This window comes from Camponotus floridanus, unplaced genomic scaffold (genome assembly GCF_003227725.1).
Source record: "Camponotus floridanus strain SB8 unplaced genomic scaffold, Cflo_v7.5 scaffold20, whole genome shotgun sequence".
Taxonomy (NCBI): domain Eukaryota; kingdom Metazoa; phylum Arthropoda; class Insecta; order Hymenoptera; family Formicidae; genus Camponotus; species Camponotus floridanus.
The window spans coordinates 1,990,509-2,010,340 of NW_020229326.1; the positions used below are offsets into that span (position 1 = coordinate 1,990,509).

The window sequence follows — 19,832 nt, forward strand, 5'->3', positions numbered from 1 at the left end:
CACATCGGCTGTTCTGTTTTCATTCCTTCTCTATCATTCATCTACTGCGGATCGCAGTTTTTATTCCAATTAAGATATTTTAATATACAGGGTATTTTTAAACATGTGCGAAAGAAAAGTTTATAACAATGCCTTTAATTAAATTTTGTTTCTGTCAAAATATAGTCTTTTCATTTTTTTTTAAATCTTTAACATACTTTTGAATTTAAAAACTGTCACTTGAGATATTGATATGTATAAATCTTTCTTCAAGAAATTACCCAAGGAATGACCTCTCGAATATTTTCGCACGCATTTAGAAACATCCTGTATATCTCTCATTACAATCGTTATTATGATGTGTATTAATGACAAATGTTGCCTCTCTTCGCATATCGGCTGTTTTGTTTTCATTCCTTCTCTATCATTCATCTATGGATCGCAGTATAATGGATCATTTTTATTCCAATTAAGGCATCTTAATATACAGAGTATTTCTAAACATGTGCGAACAAAAAAGTTTATAACAATGTGTTTAATTTTGTTTCTGTCAAAGTATATTCTTCTCATTTTTTTTCAAATCTTTAATATCTTTTTGAATTTGAAAACTGTCACTTTATTGATGTGTATAAATCTCTCTTCAAGAAATTATCCAAGAAATGACCTCTCAAATATTTTCGCACGCATTTAAAAACATCCTGTATCATTAAAATCGTTATTACGACGTGTATTATCAAAATCGTTACAGTTTCAAAGCTTCTCGCCGCGAATTATCACGAGCGCACGAATCAACTACATCGCTACCGGTGATGTAATTCGATGTGTCGGACGCGTAGCTAGGTATGCGGCGCGACTAACGCGGAGCGTTTTGTACCGTTGGCGCTAAAAATGCGTGGCGAATCGGCGGGAAGGATCGTCCTGACTAGGCAACTTCGAAGCAGATCCGTTTTCTACGATCTTAATAGGTATCGGATCCGCTCAAAGCATTCCGCTTTAGCGCGCCAAGACTATACTAGAACGCTAGGTGTGTATACCTTGTCGTTCGCCCGATGCCGTGTAAATCCGCCGTGTTTTGTCACGCGTTTAGTTTAGCCGCGACATTAGAATCACGGACCATCGCGCACCATCGCCGTTTTTTCGGCCCGCTGTCGCGCCGTTGATTCCAAAGTTCGCGCGCGCTATTAAACGATGTCTCGGATTTTTGTCGGGCTATCTGCCGCATTGTGCGCAATTATACACGCTTTTTGTCGGCTAAGTCGGTGTAAAATGCGGTTTTCCGAAAATGGCAGTGGAACGAAGACTGGTCTCTACGAGGCGGTACGCGAGATGCTATCGTTTAATTTGGCATAAAACATCAATCTCATCTACTCCGAGAGGACCTGTCTCGTTCACCGCTTCATCTCTCTCCCCGTGTAACAGACTTCCCTCTCGTACCTCGTTAAAGTTCGGAGCATTTTCGAAGCGGAAATTTAAAATTTGCCAATAGTCGAAAATATTTCCATATATGTACAATTAAAAATATTTGGCGATCTCACTCTTTATATATGTTTTATATCAAAAGATGCAATCGTCATTAGGGAAAAATAATTTTAAATACCACGACATAAAATTTGAAATCTTTTACACATGCGTTTCATTATGAAAGCACTTAAAATTATTGGAGCGGAGATGAGCGAAATGAGTTATTATAATTTTACAAGCAAGCAATAATAAATATCTTATAAACTGCACATGTCCTCACCTTGCAGTTGCATCGCCATTGTCCAACGCCTCTCCAAGTCTCCTTTGAAAGGGAGTCTCTTCACCCTTTTGCTTTTTCATCCATCACTCGCAAAAACCCGATTAATTACGATCAGCAGAATATCGCGCGACACTTTGAACGACACTCCCGACATTAATCACGCGCGACGCGCACTTTATTAAACAGCGAAAACTACGACTTACTAAAACTACGCGATATTTCGCGAATCGAGTTAATTAAAATGCAATAGACTGACGGAAAAACACGATGGAATTTCTATATTATAAACACGTTCAATATGTTAATCTTACAAAGTAAACAGTCAATATTATCACTTATAGTTATCGTCATGATACGTTAACTGTACGAACTGATAATTATTAATCGTAATTTTTAAAGAGAATTTTAAATCACATTTCGATATACGGATCATCTCGCGTCACAACCTTCTCACTTCAAATCGCGCCGATGAATGAGAGATCACGGTCAAGGTAGATAGGTACGTACGTATATAACACACGTGTGGTTATATAAACAATAGCGTGCCGTACGTTGTAAAATCGACCTGCGTCGAATTCCATAACCATGATAACATTTCTTATAATTATTATATTTTATTTTATTTTTATAATTATTTTATTTTATTTCTTTATCATTGACGATTATTAATCCACACAATGATTAATTTCTGCGCGATAAACGATATATTTTTTATATACTCTTTATCGTGTGATGAGGCTATTGATCTAATTGTAAAAAGTGAGAAAGTTTCCTATTATTCTGATTGTGAAAAGGAAAGAGAAAAAGAAACGCGATCACAAAAAATGATAAATGATGTTTAACGATACTTGAATAGTAAATACATCTCGTAAGAAAATTAAAATTTTTCCTCGATTTACATGTAATTTAATGTTATAATTTTCGAGTTGAAACTTTGCAATAATACAAATCGAGTATTTCAAGTAACGAGAAATAGTGAAATATAAACACAATAATTTATTATTTAGAAATTCAAGAAACAGAATATTTCACCCTCACTCACTTTACAACGCGTCAAATATGTGATAACGCCGAATCAACTATAACACGACGAACGACGTTCGTATTGTGCGACACACAGCGCGCTATTGCTTACACGCGGTCACCTTGCGATCATTCGTGCGGCGAAAGTCGAACGAAGAGGTAGCGACGCGAGCTACTTGTGACGTAATATTACGTCTCGACACGTTATTACTCCTCATAATTATTACGATTAACGATAGTTAGCCCATCCAATTTATTAATTCTTACGATAAATATGATGTATCGCGGTAATGGCTATTTGATGCAACTAATGAAAAGACGCGATATATCGATTAATAATACGTACTTATTTGCGACTAATATATCGCGTCTATATTAATAATACGTATATTTCGTCGAATGTATATATTAGAAATTATTATATTTGCAATATATGATTTCGATTGTGTACTTTCTGTTGCTTTATCGCGTTTTAATTAGTCTTTAATTTGATTCGCGCAATATCGAAACAAAGGCAATGTTATTTGTACACTTTCCTGTGATTAATAAAATGTAGATGCAATTTAAATTAAACGACACGCTTAATTAAAAAATATAATCGTATTTCGCGTATAGACGCATATTTTTCGTAAGGTTTTAAATAATCGTAATAAAATGCGCGTCACATGTGTGCGTACGTCATTAATGTCGGGAGTGTCACGCAAAGTGTCGCGTGATATTATTGTACTAATCGTAATTAATTCAGTTTTCGCGAGTGACTGTGTAAATGCCATGAGGGAGCAACAACGACTAAATAAGAGAGGAAGAGAAGACTTGGGGAGGCGTCAGGCAACGACGGAGTAACCCTGGGTAAGTAAAGATTTATACAATTATTTATTATTAATTTCTCGTAAAATTAATTGCTCGTTTATCTTTATAATAGTGACTCATTTTTAATTATCGTGTATATATAATGTAATGCATATAAAATATATACTTCAGATCTTACATTAAATCATGTAAAGTATTTATAATAAAATATCTATATAATAAAATATTTATGTCAATAAATATCTTATTATATAGATATTTTATTATAGACACTTTACATGATTCAATATAATGCAATTTATTTCAATATTTTCACTATTATTTAGAATTTTTAAAAATTAGATTTTTATTCAAGAATTTTTCTTTCCAACAAATTATGCAATGTGTTTTATTTAATATCTCTAGATCGAAATACTTGCGTACATATGCGTATATTAGAGCTTAAAAATTTTTCGCAACTGTTTTATTTTATGCTAGAAAACATAAAATATAAAAACATTTTAGTTCTTTTAGGTTCTCACAAAAATCTATTCATTTAAAGTTTGTTACCGTTACTTTACACGCATATGTAACCATTTCTGTGACTCGTTTAGAGAATTTAAAATTTTTGCCCCAAAAACGTTTCAAATGTCAATAAACTCTCCTCGTCATTTCGCGAGTTCAAGTTTTACGAAAGTTACTTTACCATATTTCATTGCGACATGCGTTAAAATGGAAATTATTTTCAAGGTTTATTGAAAGCGTAAAAATTGGAAGGAAATTTTTGTATTAACATAGATACTGATTTTTCTTCAAACGAGAAATCTCGAGTCGATTGAATAAGAAACGTTTTTGCGTAAGTTGACGGTATCAAGTGTAGCAAGACTAAAGACGGCGATGTCTTCCAGTCAGTCAAGTTACTACTTAAGGCGATGCAAAACACTTTTACTTTTTATATCCTTTAGTTTAATAGTGCTACGTTATTACAACTATGCGCTAAATAAGTGCAACTATATCGTTTTTCGTGAATATTTGGTGGCTTAATAGAATTTGATACGATCGATGATGACGAAAAGGAGCTGTCCATTGATTTTCCAAAATACAAGATCGCGACATTCCCATTAACACTGCTCCGATCGGGAGAATTAAAAAGAAAGAATCAATCTCGCAAGAAAGGTACAATTTGATGCGCGTGTATCTGGATGTAGACGAACGTCCCGGTCGACAGTGGCGAGATCAAATAGCGAGGGAGCCAAGCGAGCGAAGAATAGCGGGCTGAAACGGTGGAGAAAGGTGAACGGGGGGACGAATGCGGGGGGGAGGGAAGGGAGATCTCACGAGAAGGGACCAAGTAGGGGGCATGGAGGGCGACCGGTCGACCGGTCCTCCGGATAGACGGACGGAAAGACAGACAGGACTGGAGACCGCTCATTACGGGCGGCGCATGCGCGTGGAATGCGGCGGCTCTGGTCTCCTCGATACAATAAATATAGGATCGGCGGATCGGATCGGCGAACGGGCAATGTTGTGCGAAGGATGCGGCAAGGAGAGGAGGGAGGGCGAATCTCCGCGGTTGGAAGTAAGGGGGTAAACCGATCAACGAAACGGGGACCGCGACAACAATGCCCGACAACGTAGTAACGACATCCAGTTAAATCGCGGCTGTCGGCAAAAAAATGCACGGACCGCGATTCTTTAAGGGTATCGTGAACTCGCGCCAGCCATCGACGTTGCGCGATGTCGTGAAGCGACGAGTGCGAATTTGAGCGGACGTGGAAATCGAACTTCGCGAACCAATGAAGCTTTTCATCCGCGAAATTTCGATGAGATCATCCGTTGTTATTACGATAATTTTTCGATCGCGTATCAATTATACTGTACGGTTGATATAGAAAAAAAGCACCTTGATAATCTTAGCGATTATGAATAATATAATTAACATTTCGTTCTTTTAACGGCGCTCTTAGTAGGCACGAAAACGGGCATATTACGTCTTAAGAGCCCGCGATGGACATTCGGGTAGGATGGGGCACCAGGTTTAAAATTGTAGGGAACCGACGAGGTGGATGTACCCACGATATAAATGCTGATCAATCAAGGCGAACGGAGCATTTAATCGATACTTCAATAATTATCAACCTGCTTCGGACGAGTTTCTCAGATAACCCTTATGCATTTTTTATCATAGTGCTTCTTTTCTTTATTGATCAATCGCCCCTGCTTAATAATCGTCGATTTTAAATATAATTTATATCGCGAAGAGAAGACGCGTTTTTTTAAATCATCGTCGAACGTTTAGTTGATATAATTATTTCTACAAATTTCTCTCGATATCATTCAACATTCACCTAAATGTATCTTCCGCGGTATTAATTTATACTCGTAATGACGCATAATGCGCCAAAGATGTCTCATTAATTTCGTCGTTCAATGATGGCGCGAGATTTTTCATACGGGACGATTACGAGTGACGTCTCTTGGAGATTCGCGAGAGACAGAGAAGGAGAATACACAGACGCGATGGCAGGAGAGCGATAACGTGTTATTAATCGGCGGTTATGTTGTTTGCAATTAGTGTGAAATCGCTTAGAGTTAATTACAGCGATATCGCGCGTTCGGCTCTAGCGTCGCCATCATTAATTATACTTTTCTTCGCGCAACGTGATTACGCATAAGAGTTTGAATACTCACAGATCGCGATAAACACTGTCGTAACCAACTAACATCTTCTCGTTGTTTACATCAAATATTTTTCTTTTCAATTTTAAATGGATTTTTAAAATAGTAGAAAATATTTTTCTTTTCAATTTTGAAGGGAATTTTTAAAATAATAGAACCGATTTTAAAATGGAATTTTTAAAATAGAATTTCTCTTGAAAGAGAACGTAAATTTAAAGCGAGTAGCTTACACAAAGTGTATTTCGTTTAAAAGTCGCCGTTTTCGTACAGTTTCGGTCCAGTATGCGTGTGCACGTATACGTGTGTGGGTGTGTATATATGTATGGTGGTCCACGGAACGGCTTCGTGTGCCGGCTGTGTTCGTTCGTCACTCGAGAGTTGATTTATATCGTTAGGTAAGAACCTCGATGCCTCGCTCGTTGCTTCTGCGTGCGCTCGCTTTGAACAATGGAATTGCGTCGCGACGTCGATCTCTCTGTATCAATCACCTCACCGGAGCGAGATCTTTTATATCCTTAGCCTCCGTTTATCGAAAGAAATCCGTTTCTTTCCGTGTAATTTTGCCTTGTATTATTAGTATCGCTAGATTCGCGTAACACATGCCATCCGCTTATCAATAAATAAAAATTCCAAGCTTTCGCTCATTAATTTACATCGAGCGAAACAACAAATCACACGCATACACAAATATATACATAATACGATTGTAATAAAATTTCTTACCTCTCTGTCCAGCAGAGCGCGTCATCTCGATATCTAAAAGCAGAAAAAAAAATTTCCTTAGTTTATTTCAACATTATACTAACAGTTAAATTCAATTAATTTTCTTTTTGAAATAATTTATTTTTAAACTTTAATTCGTTTCCTATTAGAATTTTTTAGTCAGATGCGCGTCTATCGCTTTTCGTGATACATATAATATTTTTGCGACATCGTTTCTCTAGCCTATCCAGTTGATACTTGTACAAGTATTACTAATTCGTCGCGGTGCGCGATCGGCATTGCCCCTCTTATGCTTTACCCCGGAATCCAAATCCCGTGTCGCAGCTTACAGGAAAAAGCTTTTATATGAAAGCTCGGCTAGGAATAAGATCTTAGCCGTCGTAAATTGCGCGCGAACCTAATCTTGCGGTTGAATGGTGCCACGTTCCAGCTCCGGGCTCCTTTTTATTCTTCTTTCTTGAATGCCATAAATTTGTCCAAAAAAATAAGAAATAAAATAAAATAAAATAAAATAAGACTCGTAAACTTTATCCACCAAGATGGACCGATCGGTCGCATATTGAATGAGACGAGAGTTTCAAATTAGATTATCGCGATGAAACTTTGAAGCGCCGCGATATCTCGTGGCATCGCGTTAAAAAGTCACGAACCCCAACGGACGTCGACCGAGGATCGAGGGACCGAGTTTCTCGCGGCTAGCGAGATCTGATGAATCAGAAGGAAAAGGACGCGCGCAAAAGTGGGGCCTGTCAACGCGACATGATTTAAAGCCAAATATTACGACAGAACGCGCATTCCGGCGATGTCTCCCCGGGCCAAGCGGGCGAGTCGAGGGTCGTGAGCGACACCGGAGGGATGAGCCCGTAAGTCGTGCAGATATGTCGGCCAGGGTTTATTACCGGGATGGCGGTATGGTCGGCCGGTCGGGGGTGGAGGAACATTGATTTAATGCGGGAGTAATTGGGCGACCGGACGTCTCTATGAGCGCCGCCACCTTCCACCGCTAATGCGTTCCCGCCCTTCTAACCTTTCTAACCACCGTGCGAGCGAGCCAGCGAGCGTGCTACGGTTTCTCTCTGCCTTCCCTCTCTCTCTTGCCACCCTAGCTCCTCTTCCTCCACCCGCGTGCTGGAACGTGAGAAAGACGAACGCTTTATTACTGCTTTTATTGCTCGACGAGTTTTAGCCGCGCGTACCGCAGGTTGGATCGGCTTATGGGTGCTTATTAAACTTTGATGTCACCAAATCGCTCTTTCACTCTCGTCTGCCTTTACGTTATCGTCGTGGCACGTGGAAAAGCGGAGGGAGGAAGAGAATACGATGTTAATTTTATTAGAATTCAAATTTTATCACGACATATTTATCAATAAAATTGGCAAACTACAAATCAAATACATATTCTGCTTGTACAAAAGGCAATAAATAGTCTCTTTACATATAATCAGTTCCTTCTACATAATTATGATGAATGAAATAATCAGCTAGATAAATAGCGCCATAAATTTCTATCGCTTAGTCGTACTAATTTTTAATTTTTCAATCATATAGCGGTAAAAAGAAATTGAATTAGAACCACGCACTGCGTTGCCGCAAAGTATCGACTCGCCCTGTCATAATTAGCCGTGTTACTTAAGCACACACATAACATTGGAGCGCGCGTGTACTTAAAACCACCTAGCAGTAAGTTAACGGTCATTATAGTCAATCCCGTTTATCCTCGTCATCGCGTGCAGGAAATTAAAGGGTGCGTCTCGAGATTTGTGCGTGTAATGTAGCCAATGAAACCTGCCAGGTGTTGAGATTTTATTAACGCGAACCCGCTCTAAACGATCGTGCAGGCGGAATGCAAATGTAACTCGGATATCGTGACGCGAGATATTACCGCTTCGAGTCTTTTCGCGAATATTTTTCCGCCGCGAAAAGTATAGGATAGGAGACATTTCGAGCGGGAAATACAATCGGGGGGGACTTTTTCTCCGTCTGCCACAAATCTTCCCGGATACGATATTAGAGAGGAAATTTCTCACGCGGGGTGTTTCCCGCATTTCGCGAGATAGGACGAACGAGTTGGAAAGATTCTGAGGCGAGTCGGGGCCTCTCATCCGCCTTCGTCGCGCCATGTGTCGCTAAGGTCGCCAAGAAGCGCGCGGGGAAGCTTCCTCCGGTTCGTTCGCACAACGAGGGACCGCAAACGTGCTCTACAAGTAGTCATAATACGTGGACCGGGGGCAGGCTCACACACATGGTGCGATCACGTCGAACGGCCGCTCCCTCTCTCCCCTCGGTGTAAAGTTAAACTTTGGATACACCGGCTGTGCGAAATGTCTATCCCGGGCATTGCGATGGTCTTTCGCTTTCTGATCCGCGCGCTGGTTTTCGGCAACACTGATAAAGAACGCTCCTTGGCCTACGAAACGATCGCTAACTAGCTTTTTCTTTAGACTATCTGTTGTACACGTTTTAAATTTTGAAAATATAATTGATAGGTAATGTTGTGTTTGCGTCTAATTATAATTTTTCAATGCTGTCCAACTTGTGTACAAAATATAATCAGAATTTAAATTAAACAAAGTGTAAAATATTTCATTGATATAAAGAGAAGGTTGAAAAGAGACATTTGTCATTTTGCGAAGTTGATGTTTTTATTCTCATAAAGCATTTCTCGTTTTAAATTCTCGTTGCGCCAAGTTTGAGAAGCAGCGTTCGCAGCGAGTCAAGTGAGTAAGGAAGCGAACGTTAACAAGCACCATTTTCGCGTTAGCGAACGGAAGTCGAATATAGCGAAAAGTTTTTTATAGAGGAGACGCTAGTGCCGTTTCGTAAGTCATACTCGATGGAACTTTAATTCGGATCACGAGTGAAAAGCTTCCGAATCCAGTAAGTCGTGAAATATTACGTTAAACCGATGGTGAGCGCGTTGAAAGTGCCGTTTGAATTACAATCGCGGGCAACGGAATCTACATAACGCGATTCGCATAATTTTCGCATCGACGAAAATTCTCAACACGTCGCGCCTTTTATCGTTCAAATCTATGAGATTCACTCCGGCTGCGAATCTAGACAATAATTTCTGTCTCGGAGGGACAAATGAAAGTTTGGGTCGGCGAAGGGTATACTTCGCCGATGAACAAATCGAGCGATTCGATGGTTACGTATCCTCCTCCGAGTCGTTGTCGGGAAAAAAGTTTGAGTCCCTCGCGGGATAGCACCCTGGTGCGGCGCGGAGCGGAGCGAAGCGAAGCGAAGCACCGGCGGGTCAGTGCACCATCGTCATCATCGTCGTCATCGTCGTCGTCGTCGTCGTCGTCGTCTTCGTCGTCCCGACTCGTTTCGGTATACCTATATGCAGGCACGACCTACGTTCCAGCGGAACGGCGAGCGGGTAGCATAGCTGGCGCATTATCACATACGTTAAGTTTTTCTCCCTCTATTGGCCCAGAGCGGGGACACGAAAAACGACTGATTAATCGAACCAACACGGGAACATTCTTGCCCTGGGATATACAAAAAGAGAGAGAGCAGGAGAGAGAAAGAGAGAGGAACGAAGGAGAGAGAGAGAAGGAGAGAACCAGTGGAATAGTGGCGGGGCGACAGCCCGACCACCACACCCTACATTCGCGCATCTGCGTCCGCGGACGCAGAGAGAAGGAGCGGAACGAGAGAAAAAGTCCTTGCCGGTATACCATCGCGGGGAGTTCCACCGATCTCTTTCGTCTTGGACGAAAACCGGAATGCGCGTTTCTTAGCGCGGTCGAGATATGTTCCGAACTTACAATTAACGCGGTGCAATAGCGTACGACGCGAGGCAAAAAACGCGCCTTGTAATGCGCGCGTACGTTAGCTACATTACGTCGCCCCTTGTATAACGCCTAATTTGGGAGGGATATCTCGCGCGACTCTTTTTCATCTTACGATAATTGCCAAGATATCACGATCGAGATGCAATCTCGTTAGTTTGACTCGTTAGAATTACTTTTCCTCGTGTTTTTCGCGCGAGCGTAAGTTGAACCGCTCATCCTTCCATTGTGATCGTTTGTTTACATATTTGCGAGAGGATCAAGAAAGGATCATAATGAAGCGAATATTCTTCATACATTTGTAGTGTATAATGATTATATATTATATATACGCTGCTCGTGTATTTAAAATGAGCGGCTTTACGCGACAAGATTTATATCTTGTTAACGATTCGCGCGTTTATTATCGGGTTGTAAAGGGGAATGAGTGTTTGGACAAGCCAAAAGAATCACGAAGGTTAAAGGTTGCTTTACTTCAAAGGCTGCACGGAAACAACGACATGTAAAAAGGAATCGGGCAATAAAGAGAGTGTAAGAGGAGAGAGGATATTATGTCTTACATGCTACCGTTCCTCCATGGATAATTCCGACGAAAGCTAAATCGTTGAGTTATGTTGTCGAGTTGTAAAATTCAACCTGTTACTCGTGATTGATTCTCTCACAGCCACGGCCATATATTACAAGTTTTAATTTTAAATTCCAAACGTCATATGTAATAGTTTCTTAGCCTCGCTTTTGCTGCTTCGTTACATTTTTTTATTCAAATTTCGTCATGAATCTTTCTATCAAATTTATTTTTAAGCCTGATTTTATTTGTATACGAAAGAAAAGAATTTTTAATAGAAGTGACACATGTAAAAAAAATATTGAAACGCAATGCACAAGTACAGGATAATTTGAGTAGATTTAATATTTCAACATAATGATATGGTCTGAATATTTTCACAATTTATTGTAAAAGCCAGGATCTAAAAAACCTGCCAACTATTGTAAAATTTAATATGACAATATAAAAAACTTGAAAGCGATGTTGTGAAAAATGCCAAAAGTAATTCTATAAAAATTGTGAAAATTTCCGTATAAAAAAATAATGAGTGATTGTATTTAGATAATTTTATTTATTCATATTTGATGTAGATTTTTGTAGAAAAATTGATTGTGTTTATACAGAATTTAAATGTTCCGATTGAGTTACAGGGAGTCTGCGGTAAAATAAAATAAAAATTCTAATATTTATCACATTTTAACATATAAAATATTATATCAGCTAAAAATTTAAAATTATTATCTTTGTGTTGAAATTGTGTTGAACGTCGAGATGTGTCTAAATTGTTTTAGCCTTGGAAAAGTTTGTTTACGAGCTATACACTTTTGCGAAACTGGTGACTCAGAATATCAGTGATAGATAAAGACGAGACGCATAAATCGGAAATTGGTCAGGAAGAAGAAGAGGAGGCAGGCGCAAAAGATGCCGTAGCATCTCGTCCGTAACGCGGTGATATCGGCGAGAGGTGTCTGGGTTTAAATAGCAGCTTCGGGAGTCGCGCGACTGACAAAAAAGGCGTTTGGAAAAACACGAGATTTCAATTAAAGCGACAAGCTTAGTAATGAGACACTCTGGATTTATTGGTTCGAAAATCGTGGCGCCTAAGTGTCTGCGTGTGGTGTTCGCTCGCTCGGGAGCACGCGCGTATTAAGCGTATGCGTACGTGCGTGCGTGCGTGCGTGAGTGCACGCGCGCGTGGCCGAGGCTTAGGGGGATCCCCCCGCCCCCCGTCGCGGATCTACGATACGCTCGCAGAACCGGCTCATTTGCATCGGATCGAAATTCGTTACTCTTTCGCGAGATAATCGTATCGTCTTGAAACCGTTTGCGAAAACGCTGTCTCCCGAGTCAGTTCCGACATGTTTGCCACTGACACGGATTTGAAATTTGCTTGAAATAGATCGATTAGTCTCGAGAAGTATATTTTATTCAGAGATAAACTTTTCATTCTTTTTCCACGCCAAGTTCGGAAAGCTAATAATATGTACGATTTGTAAAACTTATTAACAATGAATACGTAACAATCTGATGCCTGGCAAAGAAAAAAAGGGTTGTGATATTAACGCGAAACATTCAAGTGCGAAAGAAGCCACGAGGTGCGATTAATCGTTTATAACGTTGTCTCGTGAATATAACTCACGGTAGGCTATTCTACCGTACATAAAAGCATTCGTAGCACATAATCGGAGAAATTACGTATGTTGTCGTCCTTACCGTCTTTACATTCACGTGGCGTTTTCATCCGGAGTCCCGCTTATTCCTTCACGGTGCATCGATTAACAAGCTTCTTATCTCGTTTAAGGATTTTTATGGCAAAAGTTATTGCTCGAGTATCGCTGTCAGTGAAAGAGGACGAAGGGAGGGAAAAGGAGAAAGAGCGAGGGGAGGAAGGGAGGGATGGATGTATCGTCGGCAAACGCGTCTTAAAGACACCGATCCCGGAGTAATCGTCTTTCGTTGCCCGGGCCCCGATAAAAACGCCACGATACCAATCGGCGCGGCGGTTCACCGGCGATTAGCTTCGGGCTACGAATCTCTCGTCCCACATTATATCATGTAATTTTTATCGAATCTCCAATATGATCTCAGTACCTATATCGTGGAAATTATGCACAAAACTTATCATCATTTATATCCCTCCTGAGCTTATCGATTGCCGGGCTCAACGATGACCATTTCGCGAAAACACTGGCGTCCGCATGGTTTTTCTGCTCCGAACGAGTATCGTACTCGAGAGTAAATTGAAACGCAATCTCGTGAACTTCCGAGTTTTTTTTTTTCACGTCGTTATTATCTCATTATACGCCAATTGGACGCGCGTGTATTTATTTTTAATTATGCGGCTAGAAAGCGCGCACATGTAACAACTAATCGCGAGTCCATATCTAGCGATTTATCGCCTTTTTCGCTGCGGATGACGCAGCTCTCATCCGAATTGTCGCAAACGTCAGCATCCCAAAGAGCAGCGACTACCCGCTGTGGGCCCGTCGCAGCTCGTTCCGTTACGCACCGATGTGATACTGCGTATGGGCAGCCTTTCTTTTACGAAAGAACGAGTCTTCGTTCCCCGAAGGATCGGTGATTCGCCGATTAAATTGAAAACGGCAAAGCTAATTGCGCTGCGTCTGTATTATTCATCGGATCCACCATCCGTGTTGGCTTTGGTATTTTATCAATGCCATGATTTGATATCCAACGAAATCAAGACGGAGAGAGAACCATGTAAGAATTTAGGATGTATAATTTAATAAAATTGTTGAAACTATTAGATACATATATTTAAATCTCTCTCTCTCTTTTTCCGAATTGTCAATCTTTATAGATATATTATATCCTTGTTTTAAAATACGCACGTCAAAGATTTTTACATCGCAATTAAATCGGCTTTACGTTTGCACCCGTACAATTATGTACGCGTACGTACCGACGATAATAGATGGTATGTCCCGTCGACGTGTAGTGCCGCCCACGTGGTCACTTGACCTCCCTACGCCTCCGTATCTCTTAGTTAACCTTATCAACTCGATTCAACTCGATTCTAACCGGTGCCGACTCAGAGTTTGCTAGTGCGTAACTGACATATAGGCGACACACGAATGTACGTGTATTTTTTTCCTTCTACTTATTCTCACTCTACAGCATTATTAATTTCGAATACGTTGGATGATACATCGTGGGCAATTATCAATTTGATATTCCAAGAGATTCTTTAGAATCTTCGCTCTCTACTTATTGTTCGTCAATTTTGTTTACGTGCGTTTAAATACGAATTTATATGGATCTTTTTGGATGCCATGGCTTAAATAACGATATTGAACCCAACAATTTATTCGAGAAGAAATATTCGATTATAATTTACCTTAAGATATAAAAGTATATCGCGGCGGACAATCTAGATAACGTAGAGATACAAGATCGGCGAGGATCTCACTCGCATGCACCCACCCTTTGTACAGAGGTCGAGGGGTCGTATATCGATCTAATAGTAACGAGCTCGAGATGCCGGTGTGTCGGAAGATTTTGAAATATACATTATGCGGGGATTATGGTTATGCATGCGGGAAGGCGCTGAGAGTATTTTTCTTTTGATATACCCTTCTCGCGCTCGCGGAGCATCTTCGCAGCGGCGACGGATGAGATTTGAATAAAAGTATCCGGCACGGCATCGTCCCGCTCCTCTCCTCTCCTCTCCTCTCCTCCTCGCGAGTCGCCCCAACGGGGCTTGATTCGCTAGCTACTTTTTACAACTGCGCGGTCTCATTAAATATGTATAGATTCGCGCCCCGCGCACGTTCCCCCAATTTCTCCTGCCCCACCTTCGATGATATAACCGCATCAGCGATTACTAGAAACATATGTTTCAAAGATTACGCGCAACCAAATACTGCTTTACTTGTATTACTTCTTCGATGAATTTTGAGATTAATTTGGTCATTTTCATAAAAAAAAAGGATTAAATATGAGGAGCCTCAAGGATGTAGTTTTTTTTTTAATTTCTTGAATAAGAACGATAGAGAGGTCTTATTGACTATGCGAAGCGCAAATAGCGTCAAAGGATAACGACTCCTGATCTACGTACTCTAATCCTAGTCCATCCCCTCGGGTCCGCGTGACCCGGATTAAACTATAGGCTCGTATCGACGTCGGTTTCTCTGAAGAAGGCTACTGGTGTTCGAATACCGGTTAATCGCGGCAAGTGGTCTAGCGTAACCATTGATATTTTCACACTGCCCGCGGCTGATCGTAGACCCGACATTAGTCGCATAGTCGATTTTAACGCGTTATCCAGGTAGCGGAGCTGCAATTTCGCATAACTGGCTCAGGCTTAAGTAAAGATACCATTAACTGATAAATCACCTTGTCCCACCTCTCTTCTCTCTTTCCGTTGGATGTGAAGATGTTACGAAATAATTGCGACAACTGTCATGTTTTATTGAAAATGATTTTTATCGGAGATAGAGATAACGCGCGCGGAGTTGTAATCGCGAACATGTACAAATTAAGGAGCAATATCGGCGGTGGTTTCATTTCTTCGCGAAACAAATGACCCGCAAGTTATCACCCCGAGAGTTGGACCCTTCCATTTAAAAAATGTAAATTCGTTAATGCAAGTAATGGGGGCGTGAAAATTTGTTCGCTCTCTCCCTGCCAATCTCTTGCCGTTTCTTTCTCTCTTTTTCTCCTCGATTCTGCGCGCCGCACCCTATTACCTGAGACTATTATCCAATACAAAAAATCAAATAAAGTATGCTAAGTTACGCTTCGAAGACTTTGGGGAGCTCGAAACTGCCGAGGGGTCGTAGAAACATTTTTTTTACTCCGTTCCCCCACGTACAGCATCGACACCCGCGCATTCGGCTTCTAGTCGCGCCGTTTCCTCGTCGCCTATTAACTTCCAACAGGCTGTAACAATGAGACGTCGCTGAAACTTTTCTCGCGATTTATCGTCGCGTCGCCGACGCTCGCTTCCAAGTCGAGAAGAAATTCTACAGTCTTCTACTGTCTCGCGACGTGGATGCATTTTTTTAAAATTTCCAAAGAGATGCATATCATTCTACATATTTTTATCTCTTTATCTCATTATTGAAAAGACGACTGTTTTTAATAAGATTCCATTCCGGAGAGAGAAGGGTCAGGAAGAGAGATCGTATACTGGTATATTTCCGTGATTTAATGACCGTACGTACCGTAAAACGTACGGTAAGCCCGCGTTAAAGCCCCGAGGTTCGTGATGTTGCAAATTGCATAAGATCGAGCGTAAGCTGAACGTATACCGTTTGTGGCTCGTCCGACGAGCAGAACCGACGCAGTGGTGGCGGCGGCGGCGGCGGTATCAGTAGCCTGTTCTTATCCGCTGATCCGCATCTACATTATTAAACTTGATTGGAGGCCAGGCCAATTCCCGCGCGAAAACGACTTATTGCAGCGTGGCGTAGTGTGTCTGGACGTTAGACCATTATACAGGAAAGTGCTGTTTAACGATTCGAAAAAATTCAAGTTAAAGCTCGATAATGGAGGAACGTCGCCTATTTTCGAACATCCAAGTAATTATTATTATTAATTTTTTTTTGTAACTGCGAGATATTTTCGTCAAACATTTTATTATCGATAAGAGAACGCGGCCGTCTTTCGTGAGATGATTTTTATTAGAGATACGTGTAAATATTATAGGTAGATACTAAGGTAAATAAAGCGTTACCGCACTTGCTAAAAATAGTATACATAAATATAGTGTACACGATACGCGGTTTCAGGCGCGAGAATCAGGCGTTAGATATCTATCCTGGCATTAGTTGCATAAGAGAGTGTAATAAATTTCACGTAACGCGGACGCAAAAAGATATCACGAGTCGACGCCTGGGAAACACAACGCAAGAGGGAATCTGAAAAAGCGTCGTTTTACGCTTCAGGTAATATCGAATATAATGGAATCGATCGATGGCTGTACAGTCAGTTTGCGCGGGATGGATAAAAATCTCAATCGTTGTGCAAGAAAATCGAGATCAATCCAATCTCTCCGTCTCTCTCTCTCTCTCTCTTTCTCCTTTATACATACACACACGTACATTGTTTTAATGACGACGAACGAAAAAGTTGGAACAAATCGTCGCGTTGCGTTGAAGCGGACGAACGTAATAAATCGTTGAATGAAAATACGCGGCGCGGACGCGTTTACGAAAAAATCGATGGGAAAGAATAGGAAATGATTTTTCGAATAAGCCGCGTAATTGCTTTCGAGTCGGACGCGCGTCCGCCAGCATTAAATGAAGTTCTCATAAAGAACTCGCGCGCGCGATATCGCCCATGCTAAATTCCGTACCGCGTGGCGGCCTTGATACACCGAATGCATTGAAATAAAACGTCTCAAAGTAGCGTGCAAGATGTCGGGCTATCCCTCCCCCTCCCCGCTCCGCTCTCCGTTTTTTTCAATGGGCGTTTTTCAAACTAATTAAAGTGGATATTAAATCACTTCTGCGCCACACACAAAACGCACACACCTTTAAGATTCACTGATGTACGACCTATTAATTAACGTTTCCGATGCTATAGAATATCGCGTGATATCTCTGAAATATCTCCTCTCGATTGTAAATCGTCGTGCGAATTTGGCTTACGAGAGACGCGAAAATTGCTAGAGCAATACTTGTAGAGTAAAACTTACAAAATGGATATTATAACGAGGGAAGAGGGAGGGTCATACCTTCCGAGTGTGTTTTACTCGTTCCGGCGAAATATTTGACGCATAGTATCATCATCGGAGAGAACACGTATTAAGTCTATAAACGTGCTTATAACTAATAATCGCTCCAGGATTGGCAAGATAATATAAGCTGATGGGGCAAAAAAACGAGCAAAGAAACGTCTAACGCCGGTGGAATTCGCTAGCTAAAGAAGGCTGAAAAGGATTAAAAGAACAAAGCTTGTCCTCGTGTGCTTTTTACGTCGCGCAAACGGGTTGCGTACGATCGACGCGCGACCCAATCATTACCGCGAGCGTATTATATAAAAATCTTTCTCGTGAAGAGGAGATTATCGTTTCTCTCGTCGCGTTTTTCTCTACAATTCTGGCGATGATACGTGCTCGCTAAAAGTATCGCGATTAATTTCCCCAAATTATTATTAAAGTCTACCTCTATTATATATATATATATATATATATATATATATATATATATACCATTTATATATGTACGTGTATATGTTTACGCGTAGAGCCTCACAGAGCGGTCGTTTTGCGCTCGCACGAGCGAGCGAGCGCATCGGGTGACGTCGCGCACGAGACGAACGACGGCGCGCGGTTATAGCGAGCGAGGAAGAGGCGAGAGAGGAGAGAGAGAGCGAGGAAGGAACGAGGGCCTCGGGCGAGTTGTATAATATGAACGCGCCGCGCCGGAGTTTCGGCAGGCTATAATCAATTCTGATTGCAGTCCAGCGGATCGCAGCGCGATCCACTGGCCGATAGCCGAGAAAAAAGTCAGCGCTTCCAACTACCGGGCTGCCACGGTGGTATAGCCGAAGAAGCAAGGGAGGACGCGAAGGGACAGAGATAAAGTAAGGAATAAGGAGAGAGAGACGGCGCGCGAAAGAGACACGGAGCGGTATCGGAGAATAAAAAAGGGGGGAGAGGATAAAAGCGAGGGAGAAACCGAGAGGGGGACGAGGAAGAGGTACGGTGGGTGGTTGGAGGAGAGAAAATGCGGACGAGAAACGAGTTTTCGGCGCGAGTTTGGGGGTGCGAGTTCATCCGTGTTGCAATCGTCTATGAAATTCGTCTACGAGTCGAGCGGACGACGCCTGGAAAAATCGCGGGCGGATAAAAACGCGTACCGTCGAGTTATTTATCGACGGGTCCACGGCCCGATTCCGAGACGAGCATCACGACGCATCGACCAAAGGGATCCCAAACAGTCGTACTGATTGTCGTGGCTTTCTTTTACGTTCAAGCTCCATCTTTTTGCGCAATCCGCAGCTTTTATGCCGCGGATTACTTTGTACGTACAAAGAACTCGCGAGAGCAACGATATCGTACTCGAATTAAGTGCTCTAGAGAGTCTCGCATGCGTAAGGGTTCCGTAAGGGCAAAGACCTCGCGCTAAACTATGCATGCCTCTGGCCTCGGATCCAATCAGAGTTAGGGGCAACGTTGTTCAGTCGAGAAAGAAAGAGAGAGAAAAAGACAAGTTTGAGATATTTAAACTTCCGTACTGGGAAAAAGCTGTTAAAAATGAAAGATACCGTAACAGAAAATTATCGTTCGTCAAATTTCGTCGATGGCTTCTAATCGACGATATTAAGTACTTGTCGAAATTGTCCAACTTATGAAAAACGCTCGAGAGAAATGACGCTTGAAGAGACGGCGCTGTCGCTTTAGGGAAATAAAATTTCTGGCGGTGAGAGAGGAAAAAAGCCAGGAGTCCACATCGGTGGCGGATATGTAATGTGCGAGTAACTCCGGCAACAACCTTGACTCGCCGCAAGCCATACTCGCGCGCGCTTCTTATAATCCCTTGTGTTCGCGCGCGTCCGGCCCCATTAGTACTTGGCTGACCCATCA

The 19,832-nt window shown here is 41.5% G+C and overlaps 1 protein-coding gene across 11 annotated transcripts in view; it reads right to left on the minus strand.

Annotated features, from left to right (window-relative positions):
* LOC105249939 (protein trachealess) overlaps positions 1-19,832 on the minus strand; it is a 74,493-nt gene that overhangs the window by 50,599 nt on the left and 4,062 nt on the right. For 6 of the 11 annotated variants that reach the window (XM_025408276.1, XM_025408275.1, XM_025408274.1 and 3 more), the window contains exon 2: positions 6,935-6,967. In XM_025408276.1, coding sequence (XP_025264061.1) covers positions 6,935-6,967 — 33 coding nt within the window. Of the gene's footprint in view, positions 1-1,720; positions 1,917-6,934; positions 6,968-19,832 lie in introns of those variants that run through there. The other 5 variants (XM_011255751.3, XM_025408278.1, XM_011255749.3 and 2 more) reach the window with 3 other exon arrangements.